Raw genomic sequence first — 24,324 nt, forward strand, 5'->3', positions numbered from 1 at the left:
TTACCTAGTTTTCTTCAAGAAGGGGCAGGAGATTTTTAAATGAACAGCTGTGTTTCTTCGATGGCCATAACTGTGATATACTGGGTATTTGTCCCCCCTCCCTAATTTGTATGTTGAAATCCTAACCCCCAATGTGATAGTATTAGGAGCTGGGGCCCTTGGAAGATAATTAGGTCATGAGAATTGAGTCTTCATGAATGTGATTAGTGCACTTATAAAAGAGACCCAGAGAACTCACTGTTGAATAAACTGATGTACCTTCCCTTTGCAAGTCTTTGAGAACAGTAATGGATAGCCAGGCTTGGCTGAAAATTTTCTGATCACATAAGTTGGGCAACTTTTCAGAGTACTATCAGTCTGTGACTGAGTATAAGATCTACCCGTTGGCCTCAGGAGTATACCGTCTAGTTGGTGGGAAGTGAGTTGAGTGATTCCTAGAACCACTGGTGATTTATAAACCACTAGTGTGAATTCTGCCTTCTATGGACAAAAAGTGATACAGATCAAACCAAGAAGGTATGTGGCTAAGTGCTAAGTCGGGTGGTGTAGAGTTTCAGGGACATGAATAGACAGATGGAGGGATTCACTGGGGGCCCTTAAAGGAGACAGAACTCATCTTAGAGAAGGGACCAGGCACTCGTATTTGTAAAGCACTTAGAAGAGTGTCTGGTGCATAGTAAAAGCTTTGTATGTGTTTATGAAATAAAAATGCCCAACTGATATTTCTATGCCAGCAGGATTTTATTTACCCCTAAAAATATACCAAAAAAAAATTTTTTTTTAAAGCTCATTCATGAAATCACCACGAGTTGTTTTTTCTCAAAAGCACACATAGGAGGGTCATAAGAGCTTCTATTTGTCTACTTAGTGACGTGGGGCTCGTCTCTGCCCTCTTTCATTGTAGACATAAGAGAGACAATAGCAGTTGGACCTTTGGCTGGACTGTGACAAGGTGAACACCTCATAGCATGTCTCGCCATTCCGGGTTGTGACCCCTCCGTTGGGGGCTAAGTTCCTGGAGCAGGATGTCGTGAGCCACGGGGAACATAGCGGGGCAGTACATGACACTGGAATCACATACTTAGATGAGGTATGCTTGGAAGTGTAGTATATTTCAGAGCTGTAGAGAACCATGTCCTGAGAGATAGCCTTGGCCCTGATACCACATTCTGTCACACGATAGGTGAATTGGTAGGCGTATGGTTGAACATGGTTGGCAGGGCAACCCAGGCCCAAGTGTAACTCATGGAAGTGTACATATACTTCGTTGTTCAACATGAAGGGGTGTACCGTGACCATGAACCAGTCTGTGGAGCACAGTACAGTCATTGGATTTTGTCCAGAACAGGCTGAAAACACAGAGGTGAGGATGATCAGCTCTCTTATCAGCTCGAAAACTTTCATTCTGGCAGCTTATCAGGTAACGACTCTCAGGAAACAGGAAGCTATCCCGTGAGGAGTTCTAGAGCACACAAAAACACAAAAGGCAAATCATCATATTTCTTATGGTAAGTTCAAACATGACCATTAAAAAAAAAACCAAAAGGCCAGGGACTTCCTTGGTGGTTCAGTGGTTAAGATTCCTTGTGTCCACTGCAGGGGACATGGGTTCTATTCCTGATCCAGGAACTAAGATCCTGTCTGCCACAGTACAGCCAAAAAAAAAAAAAAAAAAAGAGGCCATTCCTAAAACATCAAAAAAAAAAGTGAAGCAAGTAGAACTTAAATGTTCTCACTGAAAAGAAAAAAAGCTAAACATGTGAGGTGAGGGATGTGTTTAATTAACTCAATAGGGGGAATTCTTTCACAACGTAAATGTATGTCAAATCAGCACGTTGTACACTTTAAATCTCTTCCAATTTTATTTGTCTATTATACCAATAAAACTGAAGAAAAATAAGAAGCAAAGGAAAATATCTTTGTGAGAGAGAACTGAATTTTTATTTCATTGTTGGAACTCATGGGTTTCTAGATAACTACAATGATTTCTTTAAATGACTTTACCATGTTGTTTTGGTATAAAACTTCCTCACATATGCAATGAAAGTCTACACTGATTAGGAGTGGCATTCCTTTGTGTGCAACCCCAACAAAAGAGAAAACAAAACTGTTTTCATCCCAAACATTAAATAAGGTGACAGACAATAACAGTTTAATTCAAGCTGACAGCACTTTCCTCCTGAAGGCCCCAGTGTCCTCCCCTATACCATACTAATGAACTCTTCTCTATTGCCTTCTTTTGGTTAGCAACAAATTTAATTAAATGAAAACCCAGCAAGAAATTGTGGTTTATTTCTGACAAACAAGTGGCCCATTTAAAGTGATCAAATGAATGCTTTAAAAATGCCAGCAGTGGCTATTGATTGTGAAAATTAATAAACATCTTTTACTCTTGTGATTATGTAACTATTACTCACTTAATACCATTGTATCATGATTGGTCAATAGAAAAATAATGTAACTCTATATCACCAAAAGTGGGATCTAATAGAAAAACCTATAATCACTTTGTAAAATCTCGATGCATGTCAGAATTATCTTGAAATTTTTTGAAAATACAAATGTTCAGGTATTGCTTTTTTCTTCAGAGCTCCAGATATGTTTCTAATCAGTAGCCATGTTTAAAAACAACTGGACTATATGATGACCTTTTACTTTTATCTAGTTAGTTTCACTTTTTCTATTTCATATCCAGTACTCCCATTTCATTTAGTTTACATTCTCCAATTTCTGCATCTCTTCTTTTTTTTGATGTTCTTTCTCAAGCCTTTATCAAGTATAGTAGAAAAAATTTTCTATACATGTATAAGTATGTACAATATATATATTTTAGAAAACTTATGAATTCTTGCCTAACTAAAAAAATTATGACATCTTGATTCCACTTATTTGACTTAATATGAATAGAAGGCTAGATTTCTAATTAAAAAATAGATACACAACAAGCAACAAAGACTTACTGTAGAGCTTAGGCAACTATAGTCAGTATCTTGTAATAACCTATGATGGAAAATAATTTCAGAAATAATATATGTGTATTTGTATAACTGAATCACCTTGCTGTGCACCTGAAACATTGTAAGTCAACTATACTTCAATAAAAAAATATATATATATAAATGCCAGCTGTAGCATCATAGGCCATTATAACCAATAGATTCCCTAATATATTCCTCAAGACACTTTGTAAAATAGTGAAGTTGCAGAAATAAAAACATAATGGTTTTTATTTGGACATTTCCCCATCCGTATTACACATGAAAACTACCAAAAAGTCCCATATTGAAGAAAGCAAGTCATGGGTTTGCAGTTTACACACTGATTGTCAAGGCATCTCTTAAGGTGTTCTTTGTGGCCATGGCTTGCGCCTCATGGAGTCATATGCTTTGCTTGACATTCTTTTATTTTCACTGGTCTTTTAAATTTATTTTCTTTTTCAATAGGAAGCTTTGTAGACATTTCCCAGTCCTATTGCCTTTACCTCCTAAAGAGTGACAGGCAGAGTAATAAAGAGGAAAAAGGAGTCATGCTAAGAACAAGTGTCTAAAGCACTGCTTCAGAAGGGGGACACATGAAGAAAGAAGGAAGGAACAGGAATATCATCACATATTGTTCAACTCAGCTTTAATTTTAAAAGTGAAAATAGAAAAAATCAAATAGAAAAGTGCCTAAAATTTCAAAGGAAATGTCTATGCAGGGTTTTACTTTTGCCCCTTGATGAGTTAAGTAATCCTTGAGTAAATGAACTCATTTGATCTACTGAGTGTCTACTATGTGCCCAGCACTGTGCTAAATAGAAAGCATCGCAAGACAGTTCTTTCTTCCCCTCTTTCTCAGTTACAAAAATGCAGCATTTTCTTTTCCTTTGATACTGATGAATTTGCTGTTTTCTTTAATGTCAGAGGAGCCCACTACCCAGGTGCTGTGGCCTGGATGGAAAGTTTTGTTTTTATGTCAGTGCTTGATCTGATTGGTGCCCCTGTCTTTCCTTACCTTGTTACTGACTCCTTATTCTCTTGAGGATATTGAGGTGTAAAGAGAAGCCTAAGAGGTTTACCTGGCTCCTTCCTTTCCTCTTTGTTCTGAAATGTCTCTTTTAAGACTATTTTTTGGTTTGTTTTCCACAAAGCAAAAAAAGAAAAAAACGAACAGAAAACAACAGCCGCACCAAACCGAAAACTCAACCCTCTTACGCCTCCAAAAAACCAACCAAACAAAATACAATGGTGATGACCACAGCAACAACAAAAACCAAGTGAATTCTGATGCCAGCTGCTCCTAGATAATGACCCAACAGCTAAATAAACAAGCTACTTGCTCCAGAATGATGTGCACTTGCTGAGGTTGCTTCTGGAAGCTGAGGTCATCGCGCCATCACTGCTGTACTAGTGTCTTGGTCTCAGGAAGACCACCTTGTCCTGACCTCACTTTAGGAGTGTCCTTCTCTCTCTCTCTCTCCCTCTTTCCTCCTTCCTACGTCGTCTCACAGTCTGGACCTATTTGCCCTGAACAAAAACCTCCCTTTTAAGTATTTCCTGGAAATAGGCCAAGGAAACAATCCTTCCACTCCAGTTTTGTTGTTCAAACCCCTAAACTGAGACCAAGTTTAAGGCTGTGTTCTCATCCAGAGAGTTAGCCATCCACTTCTTCTCCTTCCCTCGAGCATCTTTTCTATCTTCTCTTCTCCTCCTTTAATCCAAAGAGAATTATAAAAAGCCCAGATTGTCTGAGAAACATTACAGCTGCCTCCCAACCAATCATTTTAGACTACCTCACTCTCACCCCCAACATTAACTTTTTGAATTACATTCACTGAATCAGTCTTGAAGGAAGGGTTTTAGTAAACATCACTGAGTTTGAGAGTTTATTTAGCATAGGACAGAATTTGTTTCCTCTGATTTTCTTGTAACCACAAAATTGCCAGAAGATTGGAGCAATAAATATGTGTGACAACATAGCTTGGGCTCAGATAAAACTGAAAAATGAAGTTACTGGGACCTATGTTTAAGACTGCATCTCTAGGGACTTTCCTGGCAGTCCAGAGGTTAAGACTCTGTGCCTCCAATGCAGGGGGTGCTGGTTCAGTCCCTGGTTGGGGAACTAAGATCCCATAAGCTGTGTGTGACCAAAGGAAGAAAAATGGCTGCCTCTCTAAGGTGAGAGAGAGGAGTTGGGACATCAGGAGAGAGCAGAAGGCACTTGCTAATGAACTTGCTAAGGCTTAGCTTAATGCCACTCTTGGGGAGTTGCTCTGTTTTGCTGAGCACAGGTCATCAGAACTGGGCAGCCTCCTTTCCCTAATGTGTGCAGTTCCCAGGGAAGTTAGAGGGTGTGTGTGTGGGAGTGTGGGTGTGAGTTAAGGGATGGTTATAACTCATTCACAACACAGTGTGAATTCATCAGGTCAGCAGCCCTTTCTAACATCCAGCTGAGATGCGCTGGTAGAATGGGATCTTGGACTTGACTGGGGAGGGAGAGGGTAGGCTTTGATTACAGGGTGAGGGGGAGCAGAGGAAAAAGAGGGCTGAAGGGCTAAAGATGGGAAGGGGGTGTGAGAAGAGAGGGCTGTGCGGGGATGCCAAATTAGAGCTATTTTTAGCCATAGTTGGGTCTGTGCACAGCATCCCAGGAGCTAAGGGAGTTAAGATTTGGGGAAGAAATAACTGCAGAGAGGGGAACATTCACCCTGGCTTCTTAGAGGAGGTTGGACTGTTAGAAAAACCGCAAATTATCCCTGTGACATCCCAGAATCTATGAGCTTTGATGCATTTGTATAACCAAACAGGGCTCAGCTATTGGTACCTACAGTCCTGAACTGAGCTATAGAGAGGCCAGTAAATCCAGAGCTGCTAATGACACGTGGATGCAAAATGTTTGCTTTCCTTGCAGCTATAGAGTACAGTAGCTTTCTGTTTTTCTAAATGTGGTTTATGCATACACAGTTTCCATCAGTTCTTTTAAAAGAGTTTTCCTCCTCTCCCCTTTAAAAAAAAAATCCCTAATAAGCCTAAATCTTAATACATCCTTTACATTAAAAAAAAAAACATGAAACGTTTCATTCTGGGAATATGAACTCTATTTCTTAATGTCTTACAAGAAAGAGATTGAATATTCGTTTAAACACAGAGCGTTTTTAATCTCATGGAAAAGAAGATATTTTTTAAGAGAGACAAAAGCTGAAGTCTAACTTAGTCTTGTGATGTTGGTGAGCAAATGGAGATGTGTAACACAAATCTCCTTGAAAGCAGACAGGACTTTTGCCTCCTCATCGCCTCTGATGTCGTTAAAGACACATATGAACTCTTTGCATGGGGAATGGGGAGGGGAATTAGCTAAACATTTCCACATCTGGTTTGAGAACAGTTTGGAAAAAGAATTCACTCCATAGGCTCCTGGAAGCTTTTGGGGTCGACAGTTATTTATTTTTAAAATTCAGTATACTCATGACAGCAGAGTTATCACTTGTATATTGTTTTCCCAGAATCTTGTTGTCAAAACAAAAGGAAACAGAGGGGAAAAGGAAACTCCAAAGCAGTATGCAATTATCTCAGGGAAATATAACTGTCAGGGCATTGATTTGCAGCAAAGTTTGTTCATGCTCTTGCAGCTGATTTGAAGAAAAATGAATCTGAGTTGGAATAAAAATCCTTCTAAAAAAATAAAAACAGAAAAAAACAAACACTCTGTGGACCCTTTAGTTTAGAAATTCAAATAGTCACATGTTGACTTCGCCCAGCCAACTGTCTCAAAGTTTGGGAGCCTTTTAAAATTGAGGCCCAGTTATAAAGAATTACTTGGTTTGCTTCTCTCAAAGAAAGTGAGGATTGTGATTATATTAATGATGTTGAAGGTACATTAAGGTGAGTTAGAAAATTAAATTACTGCTTTTGTAGAACTTACATTTATTCTAAAGAAATCTGGGCCCAGTTTTGTTTTCCAGCCTCATGAAGCAAGCTGTTAAAGTAACCACACATTATTCATTGTTTGGTGAGGAAGAAGAATTATGAACTGCTAATGCTTAACAATGTCCATTCTCTCAACCGAGGAAAACACCTTGACTCAACCCTAGGAAAGATTTCATTCAAATTAAACTAATCATTAAAAGTGTGTGTGTGTGTGTGTGTGTGTGTGTGTGTGTGTTTTTTTCCCCCTCTGATTCGAAAGGTGGAAACAGTGGAGGGAAAAAACTATAGAAAAATTGGGAGATATAGAAAAAACAGAAAGCATTCTTTGATCTCAAAATAATCATTGTTAAATTTTTAGTTTCTATACTTTTAGTTTTGCAGGGAGCAGAAAAGTTTATATAAATATATATGATCCAAAGTCATTTCTGGAAAAAAAAAGGCAAGGCTTTTTGAAAGCTGTTTTTAATTTTTGACATTGAATTTGAAGGCAATCAAAGCATTATTTTTGTTTGGGCCATCTGGTTTTGTTCTTATAATCTGTTAAGCTATCAAGCATAGTTTAAATGTCATGGTTCATCTCATGCACAAATAAAGGTTGCGAAATAAGTAAGAATCCAAGCTCCTTGTAAGAGAGAGAAGTTTTCGCTGGGTCATAAATTTGGTTACTAAAAGGTAAGGAGTCTGATGTGAAATCAAGTCATAATAAGGGTAAACCATACCCTGACTGAACATAAGCATTTCCAAATAAATATAGAAAGCTGTACTTTGGCGGAAATGGCAAATATCAGGTTATGGGAACCCGTTCCCTTTCATGAAGAGAAGCTGAGTTAGTTCAGTTTTTAAAGTTGAATGAAGGGATGTATTTCATAATTTCCATAAAATGTAAGGAAAATCCCAAATGCGTGCCCCTAATCCAGTTCATGTGTTAATTTAATAATTTATTTGAGTTTGATTTTTCAGAAAATGACACCCTTTGCCACAAAGCCTCAGAGTCCCTTCTCATTTCAAAAGACAAGGTAAGTTTATGTCTGGGCAGAGGTTGCAAGTCTGCAGCAGCATGGCCGCCTTTTTAACCCATTAGTCATCTCTGAAAGGCTGCCCAAACCAGAGAAAGGCTCCTTCGCCCAAGATGACTTCCGGGTGTTACCATCAGAAGGCAGAGGACTGAATCAGACGCTCCTTCAAGGGCTTCACCACCTCTTTGATACACCTGTGTCAATAAACAAGGGCTCTAGGTGGCTTTCAAAAATGGTCAGGCACATTCCTCTCTCCCTTTCAAAACTGGGATTTTTGGGTACAGGTTTTCTTAAAGTGAGGTGCACATCTATGGCCCCAGCTGAAGGATGGCTTAAGTCCAAATCAAACCAAAGTTTACTTTACTGACTGTTTGGCTGATTTTTACCTGACTTGACTAATATGTGGCTCTCCCAAATCCAAAGCTACCTTGTGTATGCCCCCACCCAGAATGTGGCCACTTGGTCCATGTGTGTACACCCTGACTGAGGCCATTCACCATCCCTTGACTCCCAAGAGGGAGAAAGGGTTTAGAAAAGGTTTCTTTGGTAGGAAAGCTGTTGCCCATTGTTAGGGCGCCTATAGCTTGGGAGGCTTGCCTGCATATTGGAATAGGTAAAGAGGCATTGCCCTGAGGCCAGGACATTGTGGGAAGGGCAAATCCTTCTCTCCCTCTCTTTTTCTCTCACACACATATATAGGCACACACAGATGGACAGATGGACGAATAGACACACACATTAAGAAGAAAGGAAAACCCAAATCTATTTCCTGCTGTTGCCATGATCCTTACTATTTTTTCCCACCCCTTAATCCTTGGGCTGTAAATTCCTTAGGGAGCTGAGTCTTGATCTACTATAGTGTCTGGTACATGGTAAGTACTCAGTACATGGTTATTGAATAAAAGAATGAAGGAACCACCAGAAATTACCATCTTCCCCTGTGTCTCCTTATCCAGCCCCTAAAGGCCTGAACCTTGTTACTGGCTAAATCTCTCCTCTACTCATTCCCCAAACTCCTCCTTGAAGTCCTGGGGCAACAGTGAAAATTTTCTTGGTAGAAAGTGTAGGGCCGACATCAAGAGTCCTGCCCACTTACCCACCTGCCTGTCTACTGAGCTCACTGATGCCAAGGACTGTATGTTGGCCCAGGCCAACTGTACCCACTGCCCTAACGATTAGCTCCTAACTAGCCACTCGAAACGGAGCCCGCACTCCATGCACTAACTCCCCAACCCAGGTCACTGCCCTCCTTCCTGCTATCAAGCAACCAAGCACAACAAGTGTCAGCATGCCTAGATGTAATGGGAGATTCACAGGCTACCCCTACTCTGATGGTATCAGATAAGTGAATGAAGTCAACCTCTACACAGAAGATAGGTGCAACTTTCTCTGGTTTGGCTTTACATGGGAGGAGAGAAGAAATTCTTAAGACCACCCAGACCAAGTCAGGCAACTGAGAGACAGTATCATCAGAACCAAAAGTCCCAGGTTCACAAGGTACTGAAGAGCACTGGGTGCCTAGAAGGGGCTTCCTGGAACCACTGGGTCAACTGAAGCCAGTGGACCCAGATCTCCTAAGTCGCCCGTGGATGGATTCCCTTAGCTACAAGAAGGAACCAAAACATGGGCTGGATGTCTGTTCCTCCTCAGAGCTCGTCTACGTGTCCACTGTCAGTTCTGAGCACAGAGGTGGAAATCAAAAAGCACCAGAGGTTCCTGAAAAATCAGAGGCAAGATGGATTAAGTCTCCCCCAGTGCAAGCTGACCCTTGGCTCACTCTGGGCCAGACTCGCTCAATCCACTCCACCAACTCCAGACTGAGAGAGATCCAGGCCAACTCCAGGTTTTGTTTCGTGCCCCCAGCCTGAGTGCTCCCCTAGAATGCTTTGAAGTTGACCCCATCTCTGCATATGCTATTGTATTTCACTGGTAGATATCACTCTCCATCTTTGCCATCTGTAACTTTTATATAACAAAAATTTGACTTTTGGTATGATAGGTCCTTATCCGAAATACTTAAGGCAGAGTGTTGGCTTGGTACCTTCTCTATGCAATTAATCTTTCGTTAAAATAGATACATGATACGTTGAACCTGTGTTTATCATCTGTCTGTTATAATGTATATATATTTAAAAGTAAATATATAGCATATAAATAATGTTAGGCTAACCTATTACATTATTATATCAGATAATATATACATGTGTGATATATAATATTATTAAAATATTTATTAACAACAAAAAGAGGAGGGCCTCTACTCCTGAAAATCTATCTTCCCCTTAACTAAGAACAAAGGCCTCTTTTCTAAAATATTTCTCAAGGGCCAAGCTGTTGAACTTACATCATTTAGCTATAAATGTATATGTGTGTATATATATATATACACACATATACATGTGGAATTATGTCCCCTCATATTCATATGTTGAAGTCCTCACCCCTGGTACCCCAGAATGTAACCTTATTTGGAAATAGGGTCTTTACAGAGATAATGAAATTAAAATGAGATCATTAGGGTGGGCTCTAATCCAATATGACTGATGCTCTTACTAAAAGGGGAAATTTGGACACAGAGGGAAGATGATGTGAAGTCACAGGGAGAAGACAGCCATGTGACTGGAGCGATCATTTACAAGCCAAAGAAGGCCCAGGATTTTCATCAAACATCAGAAATTAGAAGAGGCAATGAAGGATCTGCTCTTAGAGCCATCAGAGAGAGAGCATGGCCCTGATGACATTTTGATCTTGGACTTCTAGCTTCCAGAACTGTGAGAGAATATATTTTTGTTGTTTTAAGCCTCCCAGTTTGGGCTTCTTTGTACACCAGCCTTCAGTTCAGTTCAGTTCAGTTCAGTTGCTCAATCGTGTCTGACTCTTTGCGACCCCATGAATTGCAGCACGCCAGGCCTCCCTGTCCATCACCAACTCCCAGAGTTCACTCAAACTCACGTCCATTGAGTTGGTGATGCCATCCAACCATCTCATCCTGTCGTCCCCTTCTCCTCCTGCCCCCAATCCCTCTCAGCATCAGAGTCTTTTCCAATGAGTCAACTCTTCACATGAGGTGGCCAAAGTACTGGAGTTTCAGCTTTAGCATCAGTCCTTCCAAAGAACACCCAGGACCGATCTCCTTTAGAATGGACTGGTTGGATCTCCTTGCAGTCCAAGAGACTCTCAAGAGTCTTCAGCAGCCTTAGGAAACTAATAAATATATTTTTTCCAACAAATTGAACAGACACACATGCTTCCTTCCTGAGATAAGAATTTGAAAGGATGAACATTCTGACTCTTTGTCTTGTTACAACGTTAAATTCCACTTGGGATTAGGAAGATGATAACTAACCAGGAATGGAGACAGGAAGTTAGAAAGAAAGGAGCCTGTCTAAAGGTACTGTCTAAAGCTGCTGATGGTACTGGATGCCTGCAAGAGAGTGGAAAGAGGGAGGGAGATTTTAGTGTAATATCTGGAAGGCTTTTTCTAACTTTAAAAGTTGTCCAAAAATGCACAGAGAAGTCTGTTGTAGAACTAAGCTTCCTTGGTTCTCTGCAGGCCTTCCGGTAGAGTCTGGGTGGTCACTTGTCAGGATGGCTGGAGAGGGAATTCCTGTCCTATGTGGGAGGCTAGATTACAGTGTCTTGAAGGCTCTATCACCAAATGCCGTGTTCCCATGTGTGTATTCATAATATATGATCATAATTCAAAATGTGTTCATAATCATGTATCATAATGTGATCATAATTAGTGCATATATCATGAATATAGGCAGGAGAGAATACACACACACACATGCAAGAGTATGCAGTTATTTATATACATCTTCCTGATATATACAGGACTACACAATATGGCCTCACAGGGACCTGAGTCTTCAGCCAGGTTTTTGTTGTGACTGGCCCTTGCTGATATCTGTGGCAGTGACAAGGATAAGGTGCCAGGGCAGAAGGGAGGGTGAGTCACAATGTAGCCATCAGAATGGGGCTTACTGTCCAGCTCTAAATGACGGGGGGCTGACTTGGCCCTTTCAAGCAGCACAACCTCTGAAAGTCTCACACTGGGGGTTCTCTTTACAAACTTCCTGCACTGAATGGAAGGGTTGGGGCTCTGCTCCTTGGAACTAGCATCATAGCTATAGGGCAAGTGCTCAAAAGTCTAAATATTCTCTATTTAATGTAGAAAAGAGTCGGGGAAACAACTCCCGCCCCCCTCTTTTTGTACTTCTTTGCAATGTTCTAAGCAATTACAGAATCCTAGGATTTTTGGAAGTTTGTTTCAATATATGTGAGTCACATATGGCAATAAATCTCTGCTTTTTTCTTTAATTGGCTATCTTTTCTGTGTAGAGAGACACCCCTCCCGTAGAGTGTGTTCTCTCGTTATCTCCGTTGATCCTTGCAGCAATCCTGTAAGGTCTTCAAAGGCAAACATCACATGTTAAAACTGTGGAAATGGGGGCCCTGAAGGGTGGAGACTCTAGGCCTTGGGGCTTCCCAGGAGCTTGCCTGGTTTCTCTCCGCCTTTACACCAGATACAAAATTGGAAGATACTACAGTGAGCAAATCATTGTGGCAAGGAAGGGAAAGTCCTGCAGTGACTTGACCTATGGACCACTGCTTCAAGATACGTGGTGAATTCTGCGTCAGTGCTGGCGGCCGGGTTGTTTAGGAGAGGGAGAAGAATTGACTGTCAAGCTCAGCCAAGGGAGCAGAGCAAACAAAAGGAACAGAGGGCCTCTGGGAGCAACTTTCCACAGCTGCAAAAAGCTGAGAGAAGCTCTAAGAGGGCAAATGGCAGTGAGGGGCAGAGACGAACTTTCCAGAATAGCCCAAGGTTTGAAAATGACAAGAGGAAGAACAGAGTATTCACAGGCTGAAGATGGCAGGCTTGTTAGACAGCGGCTGAATGTGTCATTTATGTTTCCACTGTCACTTTTAAAATTTCTTTTGTATCCCTAAGTTATGGGAACAAAGAAACTGAGTCCACCTAAGGCTGTTCATTAGAGGCAGCTATCTGGTGGAGAAACTGAAATTCCTCTGAAGAAGGAAGGAAGGAAACAAACATTTACTGAGACACTGTGCTAAGGGGCTTTACTTGCAGTATCTCACTGAATCCTCACAGCAACCCCGTGTGGGAGGTACTCTTAGTAATAGCCCCATTTTACAGAAGAAGTTGAGGATCAGATACATCAGGGAACTCACTAAAAACACAAAGCTAGTAAGTGGCAAAAATAGGATTGGAAGCATCTGCTTTAAGCATGGAGCTTCCAGAGTTTTCTCTCTAGTATTTGCCAGTGCTAGGAAAGTAATACAGGGCAGGTGTCTGACAAAGAGGACATTACAAAAAGAGGCATAGATTATTTATGGGGTGATGACAGATGGGAAGGTGAGGAAACTAATAGCTTTTCAAACAGAGGGAATCAAGAAAAAAAGCAATAAATAAGAGACAGAAATTCAGAAGTGCTCAGAGAAGATAATTCGAGGTCACTGATCACTCCTTGTAGTTTTGATTTCTTAAGACCAAGCTGTCATTCCTGATTTCAATGGAACACATTTATTCCATGAGCTGCATGGTGACCCAGAGTATAATGCACCTTAGGACATGCTATATATTCAGGCCTTCTCCATCTATTTTTGACAAGGGAAATGTGCATAGCTTCTGTACAAAGCCACCAAATATGGCAACCCCAACTCTGAAGAATGGCCTGCAAGCTCAACCCTCAAGATCTCTATGACTGGAAAAAAGGTACCACACTTTCTCAAACTCTTGGATTTGTTACAGAAGTGGGGAATCACATGGTCCTACTTCCACCCTGAGGACAGAGATTGTGTCTCTTTCTGATTTCATCATGTCTTTAAAAGGAATGCTGGGGTATGTTTACCAGGCCTGGATGTTTGCGAAGCTATGCACAGGCCTTGGATGGGAGGGGGAAGGGAACAGACCGCTGAAAAGGACTTCACATTGGCTCCATGTTCTAAACAACTTGCTGGGCAACCCTGGTGCCCTCATAAAAGTTGAGCTTCCAGAAACATTTTAGTACTCACTTTTAAAAAAGCCCACGTGGTGAGCATTAAGAAAGCAGTGGGGCTGGGATGTTCTTGGTTCCTGGTCAAAGGCACTAGCTTGAGATGTTGGAGAAAGGAACTGAGCTGGTTTCCCCTAATACTACCATCTGGCATTCTCTCAGACTCCTCATGAAGAATCTTTCATTGTTTGAGCCATGTACTAGCTCACAATAAGAACTGAACAACTGTGGCCCCCAGCTGTTAGAAATCAAGACAGCGCTATTAAAACCGGCAGGGCCGACCCAGCAGAAGAGCCTGGCCATTTTGCATGGAAGGCAACCCTCTCCTAAATCCAGGGATTAGTGTGTTCACGTTGGGACAGTCACTGAAGCAGGTGCTCATTCTCTGGGTGGTTCAGAGTTATTTTTCTGACTGCCTAGAGGTAGAGGCTGAAATAGAGTAAGTCCTCAAAGGGCACGACCCCATCCAGGGGATTGGGAGATATTCCTTGTTCTTTGCTCCCTTGGAAAATGGAAAGACAAACTCTCGGCACAAAATGGCAGCTGCCCTGGTGTTTGTGCTACAAAACCAGGGGGAAGGAGCAGATTAAAGAAATAGGAAGGATTGTCCTTCTCAAGGGATATGGTCATTTGGGATACATCACTAGGAATGTATGTTTAAATTCTGAATCTCTAATTAAGCAACACTTTCGAAAGGGCCACCTTATCACTGTTTATAAAATAAACTGATTTTCAGGAAGGAGGATTTTCCCCTTCATTTGAGAGATTTTGCTGGTGAGAGATCATCAAACTAGGAGGCATTTTTTAAAAAATCAAGTTTTAAGTAGTATTTGTTATTTCTAAATATAAGAATTTATGGTTTTACGTTATCTTCTGAAGATTCCATGAGCTTATCTATAAAGGTGACTACAAATTTGGTGCTGGTAATGTTCTGGTTATGAGTCCTCCTATATGGATACATGCTTGGGATGTCTAGGCTGATTGGGTATTGGGAATAATAAGTGGTCTTGGGGTGGAGATTATAGAGGAGACAGTGACGTAGCTCACTTACAGGACAGAAATGGGTGAGATTTATATGGACAGGGAAAGGGTGAGATGAAAGTCTGAGGAAAGACTCTTCAAAATAATATCATAGAGGGCTCAAGATGATACTCTAGCAGCTAAGTGCCTTTGATGTGTCAGATGAACCTGGTATAAAGCTGTGCTCAGTTTTTACATGCTGAGTAACCCTGGGCTTTCTAAGTGTTGCTTTCGTCATATGTTACTCCTCTGTGTTACTTTCTAAGTGTTGCTTTCCTCATTTGTAAAATAAGGATAGTAACAACAACAACAATACTTCCTAGGGTGTTGTGAGGAGTAAATGAAACCTATGAGTGTAAAAGTGCTTAGTATAGTTCCTGACATGTAAGTGCTCAATAAATGGGAGCTATTATTAAAAACCATTCCTTTTTTTTTTTTTTTTTTTTGGCCGTGGCACAAGGTTTGTAGGATTTTAGTCTCCTGACTAGGGATCAAACCCAGGCCCACAGCAGTGAAAGTGCTGAGTCTTAACCACTGGACCACTAGAGAGTTCCCTAAAATCATAATTCTTGAATACAAAAACTAAAGTAAACTAGGGAGAGAAACAGGGCTGATAGAACCTTTTAGAAGCTCCTAAACTACTTCCCTGGTGGCTCAGATGGTAAAGAATCTGCCTGTAATGCAGAAGACCTGGGTTCAGTCCCTGGGTTGGGAAGTTCCCCTGGAGAAGGAAATGGCAACCCACTCCAGTATTCTTGCCTGGAGAATTCCATGGACAGAGCACCCTGGAAAGCTATAGTCCATGGGGTATGAAAGAGTTGGATACAACTGAGCGACTAATACTATACTTTCAAACTATTTTAATGCTGAAGTCTAAGCCACATTCTGAGTTTTTAAAACGCCTGGGCATTGGAAACAGACCTAAGCTTGAACTGGGGCCATGTTGCTTCCTAGCTGGGTGACCTTGGGCAAGTCACTTCCCCCTCCTGGCCTTAGTTTCCTCATAAACAAACAGGCCCAGGTATAATAACTACCTCATGGGTTGGAAGGTTGAATGAGGTAGGAGAGATGGCACAACCAGAGCCTGGCACAGAGCAAGTGCCTGATAAATGAGACCTATAGCTTGGGCTTGGGCAGACAGCCTGGCTGTGGGTTTCCTTTCACCCCCACTTCCCTCCACCCCCTTGTGAGTCCCAGCTGGACTCTCATCAATCTGCCACTCTCCCCAGGGGGTTGCTGGAAATTCCTGGCAAGGATGTCTCCAACAGGGATGAATTTTGGATATTCCTCCATCCACCCCTGTTACCACTTGAATTATGGGGAGAGAGAGAAGGAGAGAAGACCCATTGAGAGGGAAAGGAGAAAACAAGCATCTTCTGTACACTCCTGCCCTGGCGAGCCCAGGCTTATGCCTGAAATAGGTGTTCGGTAAATACTTGAGGAATGTATGTACAAATGAATGAAAAAAAAAGAGGCGGTGGGCAGGCATCCGGGAAGGCAGAGACAGAAATGAGATTTGTGGCAACCTTTTCCTGATGATGTACCGCAACATCTCTCAATCGCAGGGGCCTCCCCAGGCAGGGGACCAAGGCCAACCCTAATCTTCTCCTTCCTCAGGCATAGGTTACCGGCAAATACCCATCACACCCCCTCCAGGAAACCCAGACAGAAGTGTGGTGGTGGATCGAAGCTCTCCACTTGGGGTTCAGAGCACCTGAATCTCTCAGCTGTGTAAGAAAACAGCTTAATTTCCTTGCTCATCCAGGGATGTGCAGATAGAATCCCATACAGCATTGTGATCCCTTCTTGTCCTGAGGCTGAGCAGTTGGGGGACCAGATGACCAATCCTCCAGCCACTTCCATTTCTCATACACAAGCAGTCTGATTACCAGGTTTTGCTGTGAACAATGTGCAAGTGAGTGAGGACACTTGTACACAGAGGTGGGCCATCCAAGCATCGAACGTGTGTGACGACCGTGCAAGGCACTGAGGTAGAGGACTGTGCTTTTTACCCGCAATGTCTTAAAACCTCTGTGCCATGGCTTCTCAGTGCCTTTCATAAGCTCAACTTCTGTTCTGACATTTGTTTCAAAGAAAGTTTCCTGCCATAAAAATACCACTTAAGGACACACATGCAGGAATGTGCATTTGGCCTTTCCTGGGTGTGAAATATTTTATTTGATGTGCTGATTGTCAAACTACATTGCTGGAAAATTAATATACACTTAATTGCCTGGGTGACAACCTCTCACTACAGAAGCAACAGTGATTTGATCCTGAATCCTTGATTCTCGACCTCTTGCTGCCCGGGACTCCCAACCTCAATGTCACACCCAATCTCCTGTTGCCCACAAATTCTGCTAATGACACATAGAAACAGGCTCAATATCTTGAAAAGAAAAAAAAAACCCACCACCACCACCAAGGATCTGGAAAAAGAGTGTGAGGATTCCATCCTACGTGATTGAAAATTTTAAAAATATTTTAAAGAGAACCATTAAGCCAGGCCTTTTTAAGCCAGGAAACTTTTGATTGGTTCCACATTCACATCATCTCTGGCTCGATTTGGTTCTTAGGGTTTGACTCAGCAAGCTTTTGTATTATCTCATTCCACATATGCTGAGGGTGAGGGGTATCTCTAAGTTGCCCTTTTATAGTTACAAATATATATATATTAGTGAAATATATACAAATATACAAATATATATTTATATTAGTGAAAATCAGAGCTGACTTTCACTGTGGGCAATTCCAGCTAATGGGTATGAGCCTTAGGCAATGTGTGGAGAGGACCCCGAGGTAGGGATAATTTTGGCCTGGTGGCAGCTGGCTGGGCAGCTGGGAGTGAGCAGCTGCAGGAGGGGACTGCTTCCACAGAGGGTAGAATTTAAAGTTGGACTTCTGTGCAGAACTGTTCAAGTTGACCTGACCCTGGGTCGAATTCTATCCCTCGGTGTACGTTACCAGCTTATGCTTTGACGTGAGATGAACAGCGGTGGGGAAGTGAGCCAGGGCTATAACAAGGACCCTTGCCTACTTCTGGAGTCACAGCATTACTGGGGAGACTTCAGGTCCTGAAGGTGGCAATTCTTATGTGATCTCCTTCCTTTCAATGCGATGTTTGGGTGGAGCTTCGCCAACAGGGTTCTCATTTAAAGTTTAGAATGTCCTTTCATAACTGTTGGAAAGGAGGTTTGCATACATAGAGAGTATCTAGGATTTGCCCACTTGTGTTTTTTTTTTTTTTTTAAAAAAAAAAAAAACCCTTTTTGAGTGTAAATCCTGTGCTCTGTAAATAAGTTTTGGGTCCAAGAAGACCAACGACTCACATTTTCATACCCCACTGCCCACCCTGCTTCTGGAGCCCACAGCCACGGGAGGGGGAGGCCTCTGCCTGGGAGGGGCCACAAATGGACCCAAACAGACGTACTTAGTTAGTCAACAAGCTCTTCATCTTCTGAATTTTAAAATTCACCATGAGCAAATATAAGTGCAGGCTCCTTTTGAAAAAAATGTACAGCATTTCCCTCAGAGCAACTCAGTAACTGCAGGAAGGTGAGAACCACATTCCATCCAGGTGTGCGGGACTGAACACCTGTGAGTTTGGGAACAAAGTCTCAGCTGTTCAACCTGAGGGGCCACGGCTGGAAAGGCAGAGTGCCTGGGCAAAGAGACACTGGCTGTCAGACCCCTTCTTTCCAGTAGGATCCAAGGTCATCTGGCCATTGGTTCCGTATCACTTCTCCTTCCTCCTCAGCACCTCTAACATTGACTGTGTGCTCACAATATGCCCAACACCCCACTAAGGGCTCTCTGAGCCTTCCTAAGTTTCCTTTCTCTCTCACTTCATTCATGTGCTAGTTACAATGGGCCTTGCCTGGCACATCAGCTTATTTAGGAGACCCGCTAGGTTTCAAGGTAGCAGGTTGGAGTAGGGAAGGGGACAGGAATTAACATCAATGTCGTTGTCCTTTCCGTCCCCCTGCTTAACCTCCAAACTAGAAAAAGGAGCAAGTTTCATGAAGAATAAATCAAATGCCAATACATTTCTTGGTTTTCTGAACTGGTAACACTTTCCCCTGCTTAAAAAATGTGGTCAGGCCTAGAAATAAGCCCAATGTATAAAGTTCTGATACTTGTATTCTCAGAGAATGCTCCTAGGAAAGTGTTGTAAAATGCCCTTGAGTAGATTTTCATGGATTATGATTTGATTAGCCATTCCCAGTTCAAGCTATTTTGCTGAAAACCACTCTCATCGGAAAGCTTGGTAATATTTGTATCTTGCCTGTTCTTTTCTACAGGCATCTGCCCTGTTCTGTGTGTTCTGGAATTAGATGCTCTTGGCAGGGGACACTGAGGTGATTTCAGGAAACTGTGTGTGTTTGGTGATTGCCAGTTGCTGATGGGTAAAGGACCACTCCTGAATCCAAACAAGAGCCTGGGCCAGGTGTGGGGAGGGGCATTATGAGAAAACAGCCCACTTGAGTATGACAGGCAAGGGGAGAATCCTCAAGGATGTAGAAAGCTCAAGCTGGAGGAAGGGAGTAGAAACTCGGGATGAAATCAATCAAGAGCAGTAGAAAGCAGAAGGGCACCTTGGGAAATAGTTGATTTAGTCAGGGGCCCAGGGAACCAAGTTAATTCCAGCCCTGCAGGCATGGGAATGAAGGAGGGTTGAGCAACCGCTCTGGTGTCAGGTGGCCATGAGGAGAGCAGTGTTCATTGTAACTTAGGAATTGCATGTGAAATTCAGCCAGCAAGGACCTTGTTTCCCCTAAGGGACTGGGGGTTGAGGGGAGCCCGGGTGGCCTGGGGCTGGATCATGGTATATTGAGAAGAAAAGGCAAGTTTATGAGTTAAAGGCTAAACAGGTTGGACCTGTCCTTGAAATGTACTGACGTGGAACATCTGCACCCCCCTTGCAATTCCTCCCACTGGAAAAATCTGGCTTCCTTGCTGACTGGTGGGGAGGGGGGCTCCTATGTGAGTGACAGGGAATGGAAACTTGGAGAAGCATGGGAAACAGTATTTGGGTTCCAGGGTCAAAGTCTAAAGGAAACTCTTTTTTCAAATCTTTTGTGCTCACTCAACTTAACTCAGTTATTCCCATGGGGGAAATAAATAAAGGTAATGGAAACCATAATTTTTGATCCCTAACAGTCCTTATGTAGCCTGGGCAGGCACTCTAACCTGGCTCTGGCTCCTGCTGGGTGATTTGGAGAGATCCCTGGTGGGTGGAAAGAAGCCCCCTAGAGGTGGACACATTGTCATACATAGCATCTCCAGGGCCTAGATTCCATGAAAAGAATGTACAATGGCTCCCAAACTCAATAGGTAGGAAGCCTGTGCTTTATTATCATTAGCCCATGGACTTGAATAGTGCTTTTTACTCCAGAGTATCTCCATATCTATTCAGTCTATCCAGTGTGACTTCCCAGGTGGTGCTAGTGATAAAGAACCCACCTGCCAATGCAGGAGACGTAAGAGACACGGGTTTGATTCCTGGGTTGGGAAGATCCCCTGGATAAGAAAATGGCAACCCACCTCTGTATTCTTGCCTGGAGAATTCCATGGACAGAGGAGCCTGGCGGGCTGCAGTCTATGAGGTCACAAAGTCAGACACGACTGAAGCGACTTAGCACAGCACACAATGTGACATGGGGGATAAGTAATATTTTTTTGATTTTCATAATAGAGAAAATAAATACAAATTAAAGTTTATTTTTCTTAAAATGGTTTTCAGTAACTATGTTTAATTCAATGAGAATCTTGCTACCTTCTTCCTCTTCATTCATCTAACAAATACGTACCAAGCACTTTTCAGTAACACTAGTGTGTTAGATGCTTGCATGCATGCATGATAAGTCACTTCATTCGGGTCCAACTCTTGGCAACCCTATGGACCATAGCCAGAAAGGCCCCTCTGTCCATGGGATTCTCCAAGCAAGAATACTGCAGTGGTTTGCCATGCTCTTCTCCAGGGGATCTTCCTGACTCAGGGATCGAACTTGCATCTCTTATGTCTCCTGCATTTGGAGGCAGGTTCTTTACTACTAGTGCCACCTGGGAAGCCTTGTTGGATGCTTGTGAAAGTGAAGTTGCTCAGTCGTGTCCAACTCTTTGCAACCCCATGGACTATAGCCCACCAGGCTCCCCCATCCCTGGGATTCTCCAGGCAAGAACACTGGAGTGGGTTGCCATTTCCTTCTCCAATGCATGAAAGTGAAAAGTGGAAGGGAAGTCGTTCAGTCGTGTCCGACTCTTATCGACCCCATGGACTGCAGCCGACCAGGCTCCTCCATCCATGGGATTTTCCAGGCAAAAGTACTGGAGTGGGGTGCCATTGCCTAGCCTCAAAAACCTGTAACTAAAATTGTGATAAATGACACCAAGGTCAGATTCAAGTGTTGTGAGAGTGTGTAACACAAGGATCTAATCTAGTCTTGGGGTCTGGCTTAAGGCCTCCCTGAAGAAGGGCCATTTCCACACCAGTTCTCAGACTCTGAACTGGGGTTGCAGATGGGGAGATAGTGAGCACATGTCAACAGAATGACCAAGACCAAAGCTACAGAGCTGCAGCACAGGCCAGCACAAGCCACCCCCTGTGACTCTTATCAGGTTTATCTTCCTCTCTTTCCTGCTACTCTTTCCCCTATGCTGCCACCAGCCCTTACTTTCTCCCCTCATCTGAATACAGCTTGGGTGGGTTTCTATCTTTCATCTTTGAAAATGAGGCCACAGAGATAAGATAGCATGAAAAGCCCAACATCCTGGTTATGTATATGCGTGCATGAGTGTGTGTCATGTAGATGTGGGAAGATAATGATTATATTTAAGAAATATTGCTTTAGGGATCTCCCTGGCTGTCCGGTGATTAAGAATTTGCCTGTGAATGCAGGGGACATGGGTTCGATCCCTGATCCTGGAAGATTCCACATACTGTGGGGCAACTAAACCTGTACACCACAATACTGAGCCTGTGATCTAGAAAATTGGAGCGGCAGCTACCGAAGCCTGCATGCCCTAAAGCCCATGCTTTGCAACAAGAGAAGCCATCACAATGAGAAGCCCGTGAACTGCAACTAGAGAGTAGCCCCTGCTCGCCCAAACTAGAAAAAGCTCATTGATGTATAGCAAAAACCATCACAATATTGTAAAATAATTATCCTCCAATTAAAATAAATTAATTGAAAAAAAGAAAGCACATGCACAGCAACAAAGACGGAGTGCAGCCATAAATAAATAAATAAAATATATTACTTTAGAAACTACCATTCCTCATACACTGCCACAAAATTGAAATCACCAGGGTGCTTATTTTTTTTAATTTATCTTTTGAATCTTAGGGAACTTAATCTAGAATGTTTGCAATTGGAGTGGTGGGGTACGGGGACTACAGAGTGAGGGGTGGAGATCTTGATGCAAACAGTTTTGCCACTCAGGATAATACCCTTGAGGTCCATCCCAGTTGTTGTACATTCCTTTTCATCACACCCAGAGTTTGCCTAACTGTTCATCTATCAAAGGACATTTTGGTTGTTTTCAGTTTGGGGCCATTACAAGGAAAGCTATAAGCTGTAAACATTAATGTACAAGACTTTGTAGGGGCATTAGTTTTCATTTCTCTGGGATAAACATCCAGGGGTGTGATTTCTGGGTCCTATGATAATTGCATGTTTAGTTTTATAGGAAACTGCCAAACTATTTTCCAGAGTGGCCGCAGCATTTCACTTTCCCACCCACAATATCAGAGAGTTCTGGTTTTTCCATTCTTGCCAGTATTTGGTATTGTCACTGCTTTTTATTCAATTGTTCTAATAGGGGTGTAGTATTAATAACATTTCATTGTCTAAGTTTGCATTTCCCTAATGGTTAATGATGGTGAACATCTTGTGTATTTACTATCTGTATTTCCTCTTTGGTGAAATGTGTCTTTATGTCCTTTACCCATTTTCTGGTTGGATTGTCTGTTTTCTTCACTGTTGAGTTTTTTAAAAGTTCTTCATATATTCTAGATATGAGTCATTTGTCAGATGTATGGTTTACACATGTTTTCTCCCATTTTATAGGTTGTATTTTCATCCTCTTTAACAGGACCTTTCATGGAGGAAAAGTTTTAAATTTTGATCTGGTTCAACTTATTGGTTTTTTGTTTTCTATATTGTGCTTTTGATGTCAAGTCTATGCACTTTTCCCCTAGTCCTAGGTCCTGAATATTTGCTGTTTTTTAAAAAAAATTTAGTTTTACATGTAAGTCTGTGATACTTTTGACTTAATCTTTGTATGTTATGAGACTTAGGATGAGGTTTTTGATGAATAATTTTATGTGTCAACTTGGCTAGGCCATGGTGCCCAGATGTTTGGTAAAATAGCTGAATGTTGCTGTGAAGGTATTTTTTATTTTTAGAAAAGATTAACATTCAATTCAGTAGACTATAAGGCAGATTACCTTCCAAAATATAGGTGGGCTTGATCCAATCAGTGGAAGGCTTTAAGAAAAAGATTGACCTCCCCCAAGGAAGAGGCAGTTAGAAGACTACCTTCAGATTAGAGCTGCAATATCAACTCTTCCCTGGGTCTCCAGCCTGCTGGCCTGACTTGCAGATTTTGACTTGCCAGTATCCACAATTGCATGAGCCAATTTCTTAAAATAAACATCTCTCTCTTTCTTTCTGTATATATTTAAAGTACAAATGGAATTCAAAGAAGGAAAGGTAGATAGTCTTTTCAATAAATGGTGCTGGAGAAATTGGATGTATGTATATACACACATATACATACATACATATATATATATACACACACATACCCACATTCTTTCTATACACACACAGTCTCTACACAAACACACGGTTTATTGGCTATGTTTCACTAAAGAACTCTAATACAAGGTTCTTTTATTTTGACCATAGATATCCAACTTCTCCAGCACCATTTATTGAAAATGCCATTGAATTGTATTTACAGTTAAAAAAAATCAGTTGAGCATATTTATGTAGGTGTATTCTGGATTCTATTCAGATCTGTTGGTCTACATATCCTCCTGCCAATACCACAGGCTTAAAAAATATTTATTTGGTTGTGCTGGGCCTTAGTTGTGGCATATGGGAGCTAGTTCCTTGACCAGGAATCGAACCCAGGCCCACTGCATTGGGAGCTCAGAGTCTTAGCCACTGGACCACCAGGGAAGTCCCTACCATAGTCTTGATTACTTAAGATACATAGTAGGGCCAACTGATTCTTTCCTTTTTTTTTTTTTTTTTTGCTTTTTTTAAAATTGTTTTAGCTACTCTAGTTCCTTTGACTTTTTGAATAAATTTTAGACAAAATTCTACAAAAGTCTTGCTGAGATTTTTATTA

At 41.9% G+C, this 24,324-nt stretch overlaps 1 protein-coding gene across 1 annotated transcript in view; it reads right to left on the reverse strand.

The window, feature by feature from the left end:
- Positions 1–722: 722 nt before the first annotated feature.
- PLAC1 (placenta enriched 1) overlaps positions 723–24,324 on the reverse strand; it is a 76,950-nt gene continuing 53,348 nt past the window's right edge. Inside the window, exon 2 of the mRNA XM_040266192.1 lies at positions 723–1,462. Within this exon, the coding sequence (XP_040122126.1) occupies positions 865–1,404 (540 nt within the window). The 5' untranslated portion in view covers positions 1,405–1,462 and the 3' untranslated portion in view covers positions 723–864. The remainder of the gene's footprint in view (positions 1,463–24,324) is intronic.

The sequence above is a fragment of the Oryx dammah genome, unplaced genomic scaffold (assembly GCF_014754425.2).
Source record: "Oryx dammah isolate SB20612 unplaced genomic scaffold, SCBI_Odam_1.1 HiC_scaffold_23, whole genome shotgun sequence".
NCBI lineage: Eukaryota > Metazoa > Chordata > Mammalia > Artiodactyla > Bovidae > Oryx > Oryx dammah.